Here is a 17,367-nt window from a genome sequence, read left to right on the forward strand (position 1 = left end):
CAGGCCAGCGAGGGCTACACAGTAAGAACTTGTCAAGAAAGGAGAGAGGAGGTAGGAGATAGGAGAAAGGAGAGGGGAGGTATGTGCCTGTCTTTGGTTACTTTGTGGGTTTGTCTTTCTTTTACCCTCTCTATCCTTTCAACCCCCTAACACTAAATAGGATAGAGGACAAGTTAGACCACTTCCTGCAGGTTATGGGAATCGAATTCCTTGGGGCAAGTTTGATCTTCGATGTCAGAATATCTAAAATCTTCTTTTTCTTTCTTCTTTGCACATGACTACTTAACAAACTGTGATCAACCATGACCAACAGCAACCAACCAACATTAGCATTTATATACCCTCTGAAAAGTTCCCAGAATTCCAAACATAACACTTTCGCACCCTGCTAGAGCACAAAGCAAATCATAGTCAGCTGCTGTGGAAAATCTGAAGCAGCCCATATCCCACACCTGGAATTAAAACAAAAACATATTCTTATAATATTTCTGTATTTTTTAAAGAAATAAAATTGCCAAAATTGGGGCTGGTGAGACGGTTCAGTGGTTAAGAGCACTGACTGTTCTTCCAGAGGTCCTGAGTTCAATTCCCAGCAACCACATGGTGGCTCACAACCATCTGTAACGGGATCTGATGCCCTCTTCTGGTGTGTCTGAAGACAGCTACAGCGAACTCACATACATGAAATAAATAAAATAAATCTTAAAAAAAAAAAAAGGTGTGTGCTAAGGCTGAACTACATCGCAACTAAAAAAAAAAAAAAAAAAAAAAAAAAAACAGCCAAAATTGTCACCATGAGAAAGAGAGATCCATTTTTACCTTAGAACTTTACATGTCTCTTGTTCCTGAGATTAACTACTCCTTATCGTTCCTGAATCAAACACACCTGAATCTTATTTATTTAGACAAGATTTTGCTGTTCTGTAGCTCCAACTGGCCTGGAATTCACTATGTACCATAGGCTGACCTCAAAGACAGGGCAATTCCCCAGTGGCAGCCTCCTGAGTGCTAGAATTACAGCTGTGGGTCGCTGGAACTTCAGTCTTTCCCATTTATACTGCTTCTTTGCTTTTCTCTCTTGGAACATCTTTGTTTTCTCTTCACTGTCTTACCATGGATGGTAAATATATATTTGCAGTTATCTGTTTAGTGTCTTTTCTAGATTATAAATTCCAAGAGGGCAGAGGTAAGTTAGTCCTGTTAAGGCGAAACAGTTGCTTCCCTTAACTCCATCCACCCTCTTAAGTGTCCAGCATCAGATTTCTGCTCCTTCGGTATTTGTGTTTTTAATGTGACGATTGAAAACTCTGCCTCGTTTTTTATGAATAACTTTAATTTCTAATTAAATCCAGATGTGGGTTTTTAAGCACATTAGCTATTTCAGCCCACTGGTGTTCTTCAAGTAGGCTTTCCTACTCTTCACCTGGTACCTGGTAGTTTCTACTCAGGTTACCTGTATTCCTGGCAGGATCCTTAACAATCACAGACAAATAAAGAGGATTGTGACTTGGACACTAGGTTAATTCACGTTTCTGCCTTCAGGCTGGAAACTGACAGGGTGGCTCAATAGCTCATTCAAGACAACCCCTGCGAGTCCTTGGCCCAGCCTTGACCAACAGGCTGGAGCAACGCTGCTCGAACCTTCCGTACAACATGGCGGCTCCCAAGGCCGAGGCACAGGAGACAGTCTTCCGTACAACAGGGCCGCCCACAGACTCGGAGCCGCGCCCCTTCCCGCCCAGCTCCCGGAAGTTTCCTTTTGAAAGCGCGGCGGCCGACTCTACGGAGGACTGGGCAGTTGCTGCGGAGCATCTTTTGAAAGGAAGCGGAGAGGACTCCGAATTGGAGCACCTGGCACCGGGGTTCGGCTCTGCGGGCCCGAGGCTGGGCTGTGTGCGGGCAGAAGGACGGGCGGGCTGGCGTGGCGGGGCTCCGGCGCTGCTAATATCCGCCTTGCACTTCCAGGGTCCAGCCAAGCCACCTGGCTACGATGGCCAGTGCTAAGACGGTATGCGACGCGCAGCCCCACTCGATGCCTAGCTGCGCCTTGCCCGCAGGTGAGTGTACACACCGCTACCAGCCGGGGCTCTGTGGACTATGCTAGGAGTAAGAGGGTCGAAATCTGTATGTCGGGGCGGCGTTCGGTTAGCTCTGACATCCTCCTGCTCCTCACCCCCAACTAGGCTGTGTAAGAAAGTCCAGTCCCTCTTCCTACTCCTAACCCAGCCCCCTTCTGCGTTTACCAGTTAGATCCAAACTGTTGGTTGTTGTTTTTGAATAGCTTTGTGTGCGTGTGTGTGTGTGTGTGTGTGTGTGTGTTGTAGTGGTAGTGGGGAATACAGCACAGGCTTGCCTGCAACACACAGAGATCTTGCCTCTGCCTCCTGAGTGCTTATGTCACTTGTGTCACTTGTGTCACTATGCCCCAGTGCCTGGCCTCACTCCTCTCCCCAGCCTCCTTTTTTTTAAAGCTCGGTTTCACTCTGTAGCCCTGTGTAACATTAGCTTTCAGCAATATTCCTACTTCAGCTCCGGAATGCTGAAATTACAGGCTCACTGCCACCACACTTGCCTCTCTAGAACCCTATTTTTTAATTTTTTTTTTTAAATTATGTGTGTGGTGCAGGGGAGGCTTGTGCTTATAAGCATAGGTGCCCAAGGAGGGCCAGGAGTCTTGAACCCCTGCAGCTGGAGTTACAGGCAGTTGTGAGCCATCTGATAATGGAGCCGGGAACAAAACTCCAGTCCTCTGGAAGAGTAATTTTCCCTTTTAACCTCTGAGCCATCTCTCTAACCCTAGAGACCGCTTTTTTATGCAGTTATCCTTTTTATTTCCAGGTTAGGACTGGTTGTTTTGCAGGTGTGGGTTGTCAGAGAAGAAAATCGACTGAGAAGTGGGATAGTGGGGAGAAAGCTCCAGGATTCCTTGTTCACATTAACAGGTGAACAGTGGCTCTCCCGAGCAAACCATCAATATGTGTTGAGTGGAATCAGAAGTGCCCGGCCCAGACAGAGTTACAGAGACCCTTGACAGGAGAGAGAGGCGTGACTGAAAACAATTTGTAGTTGCTTTTCTGTCTTGGTCTGTGCTGGTTTTCTCGTGGTTGAAAGTCATCAGGTGAGGTCTGTAGTGGTTGTACTGCCCAATGTGGAGATTATAGCATAGAAGATGGTTCTGGCATTGGGCAGGTGTTAGGAGGGATTTTGGAGCAGCCTTTTACAATTCCTTTCCAGATGATTTCATGCAGCTGATTGGAGAACAGTAGCAGGTAGGATTGGCCTCTGAAGTGAAATAAAACAGCCTTTTTTCTACCAGGCTTAAAGGGTTGTTAGTCTCCGTGCCCTGGTTCCTTCCAAACATCCTAGTGTCATCAGCAGAAGCATTGTTTAAGGAGTGGAGCCAGGGCTCTGCAGAGAGACCTCTGCTGTTGCTTCCTCGCCCCCTTCCTCACAGTGCCCTGGATAGCTGGCAGGGACCAGCCTTCCTAACCAAACCCAAGTTTTCATCTCTCTGCTTGCAATCCCTGTCCCAGCTTCATGGTTGCATGTACTGCAACAGCTGTAACGTTTTTAGGTGGTTTCCACCTACAAAGGAAAAGCAAAGGTAGGGAGTGAAGGTGGGTGTGGTGCATACCTGTCATCCCAGCTCTCTAGATACCCAGCAAAGAGGATGCACCAGGCCAACTTGGTCAATGTAGTGAGTTGCAGGCCAGGCTTATACCGCAAGCCCCTGGGGGGAGGGGCGTGAATAAACAAGTTTGACAAACTTTCTTCTCTTTTCACCAGCCGTCCTGTTCTCCTTAGAAGACCACCTTAAGTTATGCTAACGATTTTCCCTACAGTACAGGCCTCAGGGTTCAGCAGATTGTTGGAGTTGATTGCAATTAAAGAATTTTGTTTTCAATTTATTATGAGCTGTTATTACGTGGACTAGATGTATTATTGTATTTAACTTACTACTACTTGAGTTAAGATATCACAAAATAACTTCTTTGTTCGGATACCTTCAAAGAACCCATATAATAATTGCATAGTGTTAGGAATAGTGAAACTAAAGTTGTAATGTCCTGTAAATTGTAGCTATAAACAATGTGTTAAGTTGAGGAACTGTGTTTACTCCAAATTAATGTGCAGCAGGTTTTTTGAATAAAATTTTTATTAAATACAAAGTGCTCTACTACAATGTTATTCAGAATTTTATATCTCATCTCTTCAACTTAATTATTTAATTATTATGCCTTTTAACCTACATCCAGCTTAAGGAGCCATTTTACAGTGAAGCAAGTGGAGTTAGTATAATCTAAAACCTTCTGAAATAGAACATCTTAGGGGTTGAGGCCTGACAGGTATATGACATGTAAATGTTAAACCATGTATGTGGGCGTGGGTTACCCGGTCTGGGCCTGTAAGGAGATCAGCAGGAGGGCCAAGTGGTAACCCCATAACAAGGGATCAATAAAGGACAAGAACTCTTCCTGGAAGAGGAGAGGAAAGAGTTTATATGTACAGGGCAGTGAAGCAGACTGCAGTGGACATATTCCCTCTATTCCACTTGTGGCTGATTCCTGAACTCTGGTCATATACCTGATATTTCTCTAGCCGCCAGGACATGGAGATGTCTCAAAGTGGTTGGGAAGACATTTTGGTGAAAGTAGGCGACACTTCAGATGTCTGGGGAGAACGGATGTGAGACCCTTGAGAAGGGCAGTTCCAGCTGCGCTTTTCCTTCTGCCTCCATAGTCCTGTAGCCATAGCCTGTCCAGTTTGGTGTATCAGGCACATGGAGCTATCCTTGCAATGAACTTTGAAGCTGTATGTGTTGGTGCACACCTTGTTGCAGGATACTTGATCACATTGTGACAACTGCGATTGTGAGCTGGAAAACCCTGTTTCTTGTGGCTCAGCCCTAACACACACACACACACACACACACACAAACACACAGACGTTTAACCCAAGAGCTTTCTGTAAACAAGAGTTAATTGAAGTCAATGACAGATCAAGAGGTGGAGCAACAATCAGCTGACAGGGAATGAGCCTAAGAAAACCCCGGAAAGAGAAGGGAGGGTCTGTGAGTTGAAGGGGGTTTAGGACAGCATGGAGGAGGAGAAGGAACTTTTCCCTCGAGGACATCAGTGGAGTAGGAAGGTCAGCTGGATGCTTTCTCTGCCTCTCTGAGCAGGCTTTCACAGTGACTGCCTCCTGGGTCCTCATAGGTAAGTCAAACACTGGGGATTTTGTTTTATAAACAATACACCTACAAACCCAGCATTTGGAGGTAAAGTCAAGAGCAGCCTCTACATTTTTGAAGCAAATCAGTGTAGAAACTTTCTTTGGAAACAACCTCTATACCTATACTAATATTGGACAGTATGTAAGTGAGGGCTTATAGTAGCTCAGAGTGGGCTCTGCGTGGCAGTGAGGAAGCTGATGGCTCATGCTGTGGTTTCACTCCCATTTTCCCTTTCAGATACACAAACTCGAGCTACTTCTAAACTACCTGTTAAATCCAAAGAAGCTGATATGCTGAGACATTATCCAGGAGGTTCAGAGCCTGATGTTACAAAAGTCACCAAGCCAAGACGAGAGAATGGGTAAGAGCAGGTCGCTGACGTCCGGTTATGACACCTTTGAGAGCCCGAGTGCTTGCCCTGAGTGTTCAAGGGCCTGGGTTGACTGTCCCAGCAGAGAGGTGGAGGGATGAGGTGAAATACTGACTTTTCTAGAAATTGCTGAGCACCAGAAATATTTCAATAGAGATTGAAGAGATGGCTTAGCAGTTCTGACTTTGAGAAGACCCTGATTATGTTCCTAGCACCAGCATGGTAACTCAAATCTATCTCAAATCTAACCTAGTTCCAGGAGACCTCTATGCGTTCCAGGCACACATTTGATGCATATATATGTGTGTGATACATATCACACACACATAGGAAAGACACGCATCCACGTAAAATAATCTGGCCAAACAGTCATAGCCTAAAAGCTGAGGCTAACTGAAGCCTTATTCACAGGCCCGAGCAGGGTGCAGCTCCAGGATATCTGACTCTAGGCAGTGATCCTCTCCCAGGTGACTGTGGCTGACATAAGATTTCTGTAACATCGGAAGCAAGCTCAGGTGTGTCCCGTTGTTGGAGGTGAAACCAGCATGCGTGGACTCAGCTCTCAGCCTGTTTACTGGGATGTACTCGTTGGTTCTTTCCTCAGAAACTCAACTCTCTTAAGTCAGGTGTGATAGCATGAACCTGCAGTCCCAGAATTGAGGAGGCCGAGACAGGAGGATTGGGATTTCAAACCCTGTCTCAAAACAGCAAAAAGCCAAGCCCCTATTTGCACCTTATTTGTAGCACCAAGTACTGTGGTTCTCTGATGAGCTTTGATTCTGCTTCCATAGGCAGGTAAAAGCTGCAGAGCCGGCCAGCAGAAGGACCATCAGAAACAGGTGAGCGTGGAGTAGACTGAGGGTGGAGGCTTACCGTTGTGGATGTAGATGGCAGTCACGTTAGGCTTGTGTGATGTGTCTAAGTCTGGGTACCATGCCATGTACCTGAGTGGACTTTTGGGATTAAGACAGCACCACCATCAGGGGAAGGATCAGTGGTGCCATCATCTTGAGCAGTAGTCCTGGCAGGAAGCCAAAAAGCTTTTTTTAAGACATAATTTTTGAAATTTTTACCTGTATATGTGTGCGTGTAAGTGCAGATGCCTGGAAAGAATCAGACGTCCACTGAAGCTGGAATCACAGGCAGTTATGCTGCCTGATATTGAGTGCTAGGAACTGGACCTGGGTCCTCTGGAAAAGCAGTGCATGCTTTTTAACCACTGAGCCATCTCAGCAGCCCCCATAACCGGAAAAAGCTTCTTTGTAGATGTGTTGGATTATGCCTGCAATAGAAGTGCTTAGGAGACTGAGGGAGGATTCCCACAAGTTCAGGGCCATCCTAGGCTACATTTTAGGCCAACTAGGGTTGTAGGGTATGTTGGCTAGTCTTATTACAAGTCACTGGAGAAGAGGGACCCTCAACTCAGAAAATGCCTCCATAAGATTGAGCTACAGACAAGCCTGTAGGGCATTTTCTTAATTAAAGATTAATGAGGGAGGGCCCAGCCCCTTGTGGATGAGGCCATCCCAGGACTGGTAGTCCTGGGTTCTATAAGAAAGCAGGCAGAGCAAGCTATGTGTAGCAAGTCAGTAAGCCGCACCCCTCCATGGCCTCTTCATCAGCTCCTGCCTACAGGTTCCTGCCCCATGTGAGTCCTGTCCTGACTTCCTTCAGTGATAGACAGGGTCTTAGTTAGGGTTTCATTACTGTGAAGAAACGCCATGACCAAGGCAACTCTTATAGGGACATCATTTAATTGGGGCTGGCTTACAGGTTCAGAGGTCTAGTCTATTATCATCAAGGTGGGAGCTTGGCAGTGTCCAGGCAGGCATGGTGCTGTAGTTGCCGAGAGTTCTACATCTTGTTCCAAAGGCAGACAGACAGGCTGGCTTCCAGACAGCTAGGAAGGTCTCAAAACCCACTCCTACAGTGACACATTTCCTCTAACAAGGCCACACATCCTAAGAGTGCCACTCCCTGGGCCAAGCATATTCAAACCACCACAAACAATGATCTGAAAACACAATCCAAATAAAATCTTTCCTTCCCAAGGTGGTGTTTGTTTGTTTGTTTGTTTGTTTGTTTGTTTTGGTCACAGTGTTCCATTACAGCAGTAGAAACCCTATTTTAAAAATATACTCTCCCCCACAAAAAGAAAAAACAATTTTGGGGCTGGGGGATGGTTCGGTGGGTAAGATGCTTGCTATGCAAGTGTAAAGACCTGGGTTAGAATCCTGGACCCTTGTAAAACTGAGCATGGCCAACCTGCCTGTAACTCCAGAACTAGGAGGGGGGAAGCAGGTAGATTCTAGGAACTTACTGGTTGGTGAGCTTCGGATGCAGGAGGACATCCTGTCTCAAGGGAGTGAAATGGAGAGCAATAGGAACGATCTCTGAGGTCCTGCTCTGGCCTCCACACGCGCCTGCACATAGAAGCACCATACACACGTACACACGTCTTTGAAAACTCAGGGCATTCAAAGTGAAGGCTTAATGTTAAGGATGACAGGTAATGATTACATGTTGCCATGTGTCAACAGACAGGTTAAGCATCGTCCATGGATTCTCTTTTATTTGTAGTAATATAAAATGTGGAGGTATTGTCTTAAGTCTAGAAATGAGGAAAGAGCTTCAGGTTACAGACCACTGTCAGGAAGTCAGGATTGGAACCCGTTTGAAGAGCTCAGTAGCATGTGCTCCTAAACGTGGCACCTGTTCATATTACCACAACTTTTATTTTAGCTACAAACCATTTAATAAGCAAAAACCGGAGGAGGAACTGAAGGATAAGAACGAGCTGCTGGAGGCCGTCAACAAGCAGTTACACCAGAAGCTGACAGAGACTCAGGTAAGACGCCCGCCTGGTTCTGACTCGTCAGCTGCCTCCAGTGATGCAGGTGAACGTCTGGGTGCAACCAAATTGACCACTGCAGACAGAAGAGAAGCAGCTCCTGCTGTGGTTCACCCAGAGTACAGGCAGGAGAGACCTACCACTTGTAAGACAGCTACTGATTTGTCGGTTTGCCACTCCGTAGGGAGAGCTGAAGGACCTGACACAGAAAGTGGAGCTACTGGAGAAGTTTCAGGATAACTGCTTAGCAATTTTGGAGAGCAAAGGTCTCAACCCAGGTAAGAGACAGCACACAGGTTGATGTTGACCGCATGGGATCTGTGTCACGTGAGTGAAGGAGCTGCTTAGCCAAGCCCTAAAGGCTTGTCAGTGTTTCTTAATGCTCTGACGTGTGATGGCTATTCTTGTTTGTCAACTTGATTACATCTGGAATGAACTAAAATCCAGAAATGGAGGGCACACCTGTGATCCACATCTTGAGGCTGGAAGACAGTTTTCTGACCTGGATCTTGACATGGAGATCGTGAGGCATAGCAGCCACAAAAGTCTTAGGTCCAGGCAAGGTTTTAATCCCAGGAGACTGAGGCAATCGGATCTCTTGAGTTCAAGGTCAGCCTAGGACAAACCAAGTTTTAGATACAGGCGTGGTAGTACACACCTTAATCTGGGCCACACCTTCTGCTGGAGGTCTACACAGGGACATTGGAAGAAGGAAGTTTCAGTCTTCTTGGAGTGCTTGCACTACTTGCCAGCACATCTGTTCTACAGAAGACCAGTTGAAACACCTAGCCTCGTAGGACTGAGCAACTACTAGATTCTTGGACTTCCCATTCACAGCTGCCCATTGTTGGGTTAGTTGGACTACAGACTATAAGTCATTACAATAAATTCCCTAAATATATAGACATTCCCTAAATTCTGTGACTAGAGAACCCTAAGACATGAGGAAATGTTCATTTCTACCTGACTAATAGAATAGGACATGACTGTAGAAAGACACTTCATTCTTAGCTAAACACTGTTTTCTTCATTCAATGTCAGCAGCTGTCAGCTTGCAAAGAGGCCAGTGCATTGTATTTCTTTCCAGGGTGGTAGATCTTAGAATGTAACTTGCTCAGGTGACAGGAGGGAGAATTCTGTCTCAACAGTTCCTAAGTTGGCTTTATCCCAGTGCCTGCAATGGGACTCCTGGGTAGGGTATAGCTCAGTGGTGGAACATCTGTTTAGGATGTGTTCTTGAGATTCTGGGTCCTATTCCCAATACTGCACCCCCAGGAAGAGAATAACCTCAGGCTGGACTGAAGAGCCAGAGACTGCCCAAGAATGGGACTTTGACCTCTTTCAATTAAGGAATGCTGACTCTGTACTGGAGATGGAACCCAGGGCCTGCCACATGCTAATGTTTATTAAACCCACAGATATAATTTTAGGGTAGTATTTGGGGGAGTTTTTTGTTTCTCATTTTTTAAAGACTTTATGTGAATGTTTTGCCTACGTGTGTGTGTGTGTACCCCATGTATACCCCATGTATACCTGGTGCCCTCAGAGTCCAGAAGAAGGTATTAAATCCCCTGGTACTAAAATAGTTTTTGTGGGGAGGTAGGATTTGAGACAAGTTTTTGTTAGGTAACCCAGGCAGACTTTGAACTTTGGATTTTACTGCTTCAGCCTCCTAGGTGCTGGAATTAAAAAGAGAGGGGAGTGCTACTCCTAGCCTACTGTTTTTAAGGCGCACATACACTGATATTATCTTAGCCACGATTGCTGTGATATTATCTTATTCTATTGCTGTGAAGAGACACTGTGACTAAGGCAACTCATAAAAGGAAGCATTTAATTTGGGAGCTTACTTACAGTTTCAGAGGCTAAGGCCTCATCACGATCAGAAGCATGATGACATTCAGCCAGGCACCAGAACAGTAGCTGAGAGATATGTCCTGATCTGGAGGAAGTGAGAAGGGAGGGATAAAAGGGAGAGGTAGGGGGTGGGAGCAGAGAGGGAGAGAGGGAGAGGGACTATGTCTTGGCATGGACTTTTGAATCCTCAGAGTCCACTCCAGTGACACACCTCCTCAAATAGTGCCACTTCTGGTAACTAAGCATTCAGATATATGAGCCTATGCTGGCCATTTTCATTCAAACCATCAAAGTTACCAAAGGTAATGACTTTCAAGGTCTGAAATATTTTTTAAGTAGTTTTGTGTATTGTAAGCAAAATGAAAACCAACACATGGATTTCCTGTAGACAAAGTTTCTCCAAAAAGAAGCTGAGCAAAATAGACTCTTGTCAATCCATCTTCATCCTTCTGGCCCAGAATATCTGGCAGACTTTTCTGTGAAGCAGGAAATACAAAGGATTGTTTACCTGTCTTGGCAAAGCTAGGCAGTCAACTTCCCTGTGCCTCATTTGTCCAGTTTGGACAGCATGCTGTTAGCAGTTGAAGCAAGGACAGTTTCTTGTCTAGTGGCTAGCTTGCTACATATGCAGCAAAGTCCATAGGGACATTCTTTAATGCTTATCGTCTTCCCTGAAGTAGAAATGGGGGTGCTGCCAGGAGTAGACCTGTCTTACTGTTGTCTTTAAAGCCATATTCTCTGGATCTCTGAGGTTTTTGAAGACCATCTATGTAAAAGCAACTTTTATCCTCCTGTAAGTAATTGTTGTCTCTGAAGATTATTGCCTCTGTCTGCTAACCTCTGCCTAGTCCTGCAAGCTTCTAGCCTCTGTGTGACCTTATCTAGGCTTAGAATGTTTTCAGCCTCTGAGACTTACTGCTGAATAAGCTCACCCTTTCTAGTTCTTTCTGAATTTTTGATGGCTTATCAACTCAGTAGTTTTGGCTCAAACTCCTCTCAAAGCTGACTGACTCAATCTGGCTTCTTTCACCTTCTCCTGAATTGCTCTGTTTGACCTCAAACTTACTCTGGCAGTCTGTTCTAAAGTTCTGGCTCCTTGTCATTCTCTGGCTCGTTCTGTCTTCAACAGTATCTAGCTTGTTCTCTTTCTCTTCCTCCCTCTTCCTCTCTCCCTCTCCTTCTCTCCCTCTCCCTCCCTCCCTTTCTCCCTCCCTCTCTGCCTCTCTCTGCAACCTGTCTCTGTACAGCTGTCCCAGTAAAACTGCCTCCTTTCTGTCTCTGCACTGCCCCAAGTAGCTTCCCTTTCCTCTCTCTCCTCATGAGAGTTAGACATATCCTATTCCATCAAATCTTTCTCTGATTCATCGATTTGTCTGCCAGTCAATTAGACATCACTTTCAAACATGGGTGCTTCCTTCTACAAATTAACTTGACCTTGAATGTTTGAGATTAAAACTGTGGGCATGTTTATATTCCAGTCAAAGAGATTAAATGTGTGTTCTAAGGCTGAGCCACACCACAACTAAAAACAGGCTTTCCCAGTAAATAACACAATCTTGGGATTCACGGTGTGATCAGATATTCTGTAACACTTCTTAAACAAGAATTGAAATGCATGTACATAGTATGTTGTAACAAATATACTAATCTGTATCAATATACAAAGATCTATACCAATGCATGATGCAGTAAATGTTATTTGGGGTTTTACTTCACCTTTAGTCATTTAGTTCCCAAATAAAAGACAAAATTTTTATATTTATAATAAGCCTTAAAGCATTAGAGCTGGGTAGGTATCAACCCTTTATGCTATTTTGTCTACTTCTCTGTCAATAATCCCAAGATATCATTTGCCATGTTCTTCCTGGGCTACTCTAACAGGCTGGCCCTCATGGCCTTGAACTCATAGTCCACCTACCCCATGGCACCTTCTTCCTTTTCCTCCCCTCTCCTTCATGGTCTCTGCCCTAGACCCCAAGCTTGGGAACCAAAGTCCTGCCTACCTCTCTTCTGCAAAACCTCAGTCATCTTTACTCAACCAATAGTTTTAAATTTAAGAGTAAGGTTTGCACAGCAGAAGCTGTCGTATGTGAGAATTCACTCATCTTGAGGCAACTAGACCTTGGAATACAGAATTTAGCATTATAATGCATAGCAACAGACTAAACCTCAATGAATGTAACCAAATATAGCCTTAAATTTGTATCAACATACAAAGATCTGTGGGCTGTGGGCTATAAGAGGAAGCTGAATAACGTCAAGCTAAGGCTAGAAGCCCCAGAGACCCTGAAGGGTCAGTAGAAGCTTCGTCTGCTCCCAGCACCAGGCCCCTGTCACGCGTAGCCACAGCCCCCCCCCCCCCCAAAGAGATTTATAGCCATCAGTCACACAGGGGCAATATCATAAACCTGTCCATATGTAGATGAGGCATCCCTAACATCTGGAATCAAGCCATTAGGAAGCACCTATCAGACCCCAACCCACCCCAAAACTGTATATAAGCTCCTATCCAGAAGAAATAAAGGTGTGTGAGAATTACTCTGTCATCTGAGAGTGTCTGTCATAAGAGCTATAACGCCACCAGGGAAGAGAACTGTTCTCCAGCAGCTCCCCTGTACTACCCTTGCTGACTGCCAGTCTTCCCCCAGCCCAGCCTGGCTCAGCTCAGCATAGCCAGTACGGCATCTCAGAGCAACAGCAGGGAACAGCAGCGGTGGTGGCAATAGCAGCAGGAACGGTGGAGGCAGCAAAGGCAGTTCCCCCTCCCGACTCGCGCCCTTTCCCCTTCACTTGAACCCTGCCACCCGGCCAGGCCAGAGATCTCCCACAGCCTCCTGTACACAGGCCTACAACGATCTAGACCAGTGTAAGATTTTTTGACTAGTAGCAGCTCTATGGTTTAAGAGTAAATCAATAACCTCCCTCTGTGCTTATTATTCCAATTCCCCCTCTTTTTTATCCTTTCCCCCCAACACTAGATAGGAGAGAAAGAAAGACAGAGGAAAGAAAAAGGAATCCCTAAATGTAACTTCTCTCATTTTGTTTCCTCCCTGATCAAGACTATAACAAACCGTCATCCATTGAGCAACCAAAAACCATCACCCCACCTCTTGGGAATGAAGGCAGCCCGCTTAAAATTGCTTCCTACTGATTTGCGACATCATTTTCCTTCTGGGAGCCCCCTAAAAAAAATTGGGACATTGGTCACTTAAGAAAGCTAGCTGTAGCATTTGCTATGTAGTATATAGCACTTACATACAGTGCTGTCCAACACTGAGCAAATTCAGGGCTTAACACAAAAGTCAGCACCTGAATGTGTACTGCTCAAGACCAACCCTCAACAGACTGTGGCCACTTCCAGATCTAGAGAGACAGCTCTGAAGAAAACACAGCTCTGGGGGCAGCCATGAGAGACGTGCTCAGGGAAGAGCTTCCAGGAACAGGCTCTGAAGAGGCTTCCCTCAGGAATACTCGTGTACTTGTCCATGGAGGACTGTTTCTCCTCTGGTTTAAGATGTCTTCTCACATGAGGCTCACTTTGTTGTATCCATCCATTTTAGGCCAAGAGACCCTGGCATCAAAGCAGGAACCCAGCACAGATCACGCGGACTCCATGGTGAGAGCGAGGGCATAGATGGGTGGGGCCCTCAGCTAGGGCTCAGTGGTAAACCAACCAAGGAAGAGTAAGGACCATCATTCAGATTCTTTGGTCAAATTATGCCAGCTTTATTTTCTCTCAGGGCTATCTCCCTACAGCAGTTTTCAAGAAAATACATTGAACATAGGAGACAGTGGGGTTTGTGTAGCCCCCCACAACTGTAAGACTAGTGGGTTTTCAAGGATTAGAGGATTTCCAAAGGAGTTTTGGTTACATAGGAACTTGGCTGAACATTTCAGAAATTATTTGGCTCAATATCTAATGGTGGGGTTGGGGTGGGGGCTGGAGGTTAGGGTATAGGGTGTGGAATATGTCAAATTCCAGAAAATGAGTCAAGACCTGGCCAAATCCAAGTTCTACAGAAAGCAAGAATGAACTTATTTTGACCTTGTAACAAGATGGCTTTTAGTCTTAAGATGGAATCAGGCTGACCCATCACCCAAGCAGGATCCAAGATCTCTGCTTTGTGCTTTGCAGAGATGCTAAGGTGCTTCCTTTTTTACTTGAAAGGTAGTTTTTATCCTCACAGGTAGAGATAAGTGAATGTGAACTAAAAACATATTAAAACACGGAATGGGGCTGAGGGAAGGGCTCAGTCAGCAAAGCACCGGCACACACACACATGAAGGTCTCAGTTCAGAGCCTCAGCACCCATGTAAAAGCTGGGTGGGAGAGAGGAGGACACAGGTGGCTCTCTGGAGCTCATTGTCCAGCCAGCCTAACCAGCTGCTTAACTTAGGGACCCTGCCTCAAAAACTACAGTGGAGATGGACATGCCAGCTGGGGGATCAGGGAAAGGGTCTTGCCGCCAAGCCTGATGACCTGAGTTCAATCCCTGGACTGGGTCCTTCATTTTGTCCTCTGACCTCCACATGGTGGTCTAAAGTCTCCCCGTTCCCTACAAGTAAATGTTTTTTAAATAATGGAAAGCTGTTGAGATGGCTCAGTAGGTAAAAGTCCTTGTTGCAAGCAAGCCTCACGACCAAGTTTGATCCCAGAACCCATGTGATGGAAGGAAAAAACCAGTTCCCCCAAGTTGCCCTCTGGCCTCCACACACATATATTCACATGCATATTTAATGTTTTTTAATCTTTTAGGGTGGATGGGAAGGCTGGTCAGAAGGCTTAAGATGGTTGGTCAGTGGAGTAAGGTCCTTGCTGTGCCACCATTGCCATCTGAGTTTGGTCCCTGGAGGGACGGTGGATGAGAAGAACCCACTCCAGAGTTGTTCTTGAGCTCTGCATGTGTGCTAGGCCATGTATGCATATACAGTAATAATAGCTTTTTAAAGGTGGAAAGCAAAGATACTGGTGTCTATCTCTGAATTCCACAAGAATTTGTAACTGCATGTATGTGTGTATATGCCACAGGAATACAGAGAGAGAGGGAGAGAGACAGACAGACAGGGAAAGGGAGAAAACCCCATATAATAGAAATCTGGGGATATGGCTCAGGAGTAGAGTGCTTACCTAGTATGCTTGACATCTAAGGCTGACACATGCACGTGTGTGTACACACAAAAACTTTTGACAGGCAGAACTTTTTTTTTTTAAGATTTATTTATTTATTATATGTAAGTACACTGTAGCTGTCTTCAGACACCCATATGAGGGCATCAGATCTCATTGTAGATGGTTGTGAGCCACCATGTGGTTGCTGGGATTTGAACTCATGACCTCTAGAAGAGCAGTCAGTGCTCTTAACCGCTGAGCCATCTCTCCAGCCCGACAGGCAGAACTTGTATAGAGACCATCCGATTTCCATCTTCTGCAGGTCACCAAATCTCTTCCCTATTCCATTCTGAGAACTCCGTAATGCCAAGCCTATTTGAGTTCATAATTTCCTTTTGGTTCCTTCCCTAAAGAAGGGTAGATTATTTGGGGCTAAAGGCTCCCCATCTCTTCCCCGAGGAAGATCAGTTTTCACAGTGCCAGCCAAGACAGCCACCTCTGGCTTCCCTCCGAGTTTGCTATGACTTGGCTCCTGAGGTCTGTGCAGTAAAGAGCACACAGTAAGTTTGATAAATGTGATACCTCAAGGAAAGAGCCTGTAGTTAGAAAGCAAGCTTCTTGGGTATGTTGAGATTGCCTGGATAAATGATGGGTTACTGGAGTAGATGGAGGGAATATTACTGCTCTAGATAAAGGAGTCTGTGCCAAAGAGAAGCAGTTCCTAAGAGTAGCGCCTACTCAGAATCTGGTTCTCCTGTGGGCTGGGTTCCTCAAAGGGGACCAGTGGAGATCTTGGCATGTTCTGTCAGTGCTAAGGATATGTCATGAACAGAAAGGATGATAGCCACCGTCTAATTCATGTCTGTCTGTCTGTCTCTATGTGTCTATCTCTCTTTTTCTGTGTCTCTGTCTCTCTGTATGTGTGTCTGTGTGTCTGTGCGCGCGCGCGCGCGCGCGCGCGCGCACGCATGCGTATGCATCCTCTCCCTCTCTCTCTTCCTCCCCTTTTACTTTTGAAGTAGGGTTTCACTTCATAGTCTCCACTATCCTGGAATACACTATTAGACCAAGCTGGCTTTGAACTCAGAGACCTCTATCTGTCTGCCTCCCAAGTGTTGGAATTAAGGCTGTGCCACCACACCCAGCTCACCTCTGTGTATATTCTTTACTCTTAGCTGCTGCTAGAAACTTTGAAAGATGAACTGAAGGTTTTCAATGAAACTGCCAGGAAGCAGATGGAGGAGCTACAGGTAAGGACAGACACACCCAGGGCAGCACTGTCATCTACCACAGTTCATGAACTCGGGGAATAGTTCTTCCTAGCTTTCCTTTTTAGAGTATAGTTTGCCAAAGTGTATACACGTTCAGAATGTGAGAGGCAGAGCCCATGGAGATTAGAAGGGCATCAGATCCCTTGCAACTGAGTTACAGGCAGCTGCGGGCTGCCATGTTTAGGTACGGCAAGATGAACCTGGGTCCTCTATGCAAGAAGAGCCACTTAACTGCTGAGCCCTCGCTCTGGTTTATCCTTCCTTCCTCTTTTCTTTTTCCTCCTCCCCCAGTAGGATCTTGCTCTGTAGCCCCAGGATGATCCTCCTACCTCAGCCTCTAAAATTATTATAGATTATTATATTTATAAACAGGGATTATAAGCATGAGCCACTATGCTTGGCTTGCTTTTTATTTCTTTTTTTTAACATTTATTTTTACTGATGTATATGTGTGAATGTATGTCACGTATGTGCAGGTATCCATGGGAGACAAGGAGGACTTCAGATCCCCTGGAGCTAGAGTTACAGACAATGGTGAGGTGCCTGACACGGGTACTAAAAACTGAGCTTTAGTTGTCTGAAGGAGCAAGAGGTAGTCAACTGCAAAGACATTACATTTTAGTGTGAATGTGTGTGGGTGCAGAGTGCATACATGCCCCTGTGTGTGGGTGCAGA

General features: G+C 45.6%; 1 protein-coding gene across 2 annotated transcripts in view; it reads left to right on the forward strand.

The window, feature by feature from the left end:
- The first annotated feature begins 1,601 nt into the window (after positions 1 to 1,601).
- The window catches only part of Knstrn (kinetochore localized astrin (SPAG5) binding protein), a 21,710-nt gene continuing 5,944 nt past the window's right edge, over positions 1,602 to 17,367 (forward strand). The window contains exons 1-8 of one of the 2 annotated variants that reach the window (XM_028767028.1): positions 1,602 to 1,862; positions 1,966 to 2,057; positions 5,471 to 5,594; positions 6,395 to 6,442; positions 8,346 to 8,451; positions 8,639 to 8,732; positions 13,872 to 13,927; positions 16,597 to 16,671. In XM_028767028.1, coding sequence (XP_028622861.1) covers positions 1,654 to 1,862; positions 1,966 to 2,057; positions 5,471 to 5,594; positions 6,395 to 6,442; positions 8,346 to 8,451; positions 8,639 to 8,732; positions 13,872 to 13,927; positions 16,597 to 16,671 — 804 coding nt within the window. In that variant the 5' untranslated portion in view covers positions 1,602 to 1,653. The remainder of the gene's footprint in view (positions 1,863 to 1,965; positions 2,058 to 5,470; positions 5,595 to 6,394; positions 6,443 to 8,345; positions 8,452 to 8,638; positions 8,733 to 13,871; positions 13,928 to 16,596; positions 16,672 to 17,367) is intronic. The other variant, XR_003711356.1, reaches the window with a different exon arrangement.

The sequence above is a fragment of the Grammomys surdaster genome, unplaced genomic scaffold (assembly GCF_004785775.1).
Source record: "Grammomys surdaster isolate TR1022 unplaced genomic scaffold, NIH_TR_1.0 170, whole genome shotgun sequence".
Classification (NCBI taxonomy): domain Eukaryota; kingdom Metazoa; phylum Chordata; class Mammalia; order Rodentia; family Muridae; genus Grammomys; species Grammomys surdaster.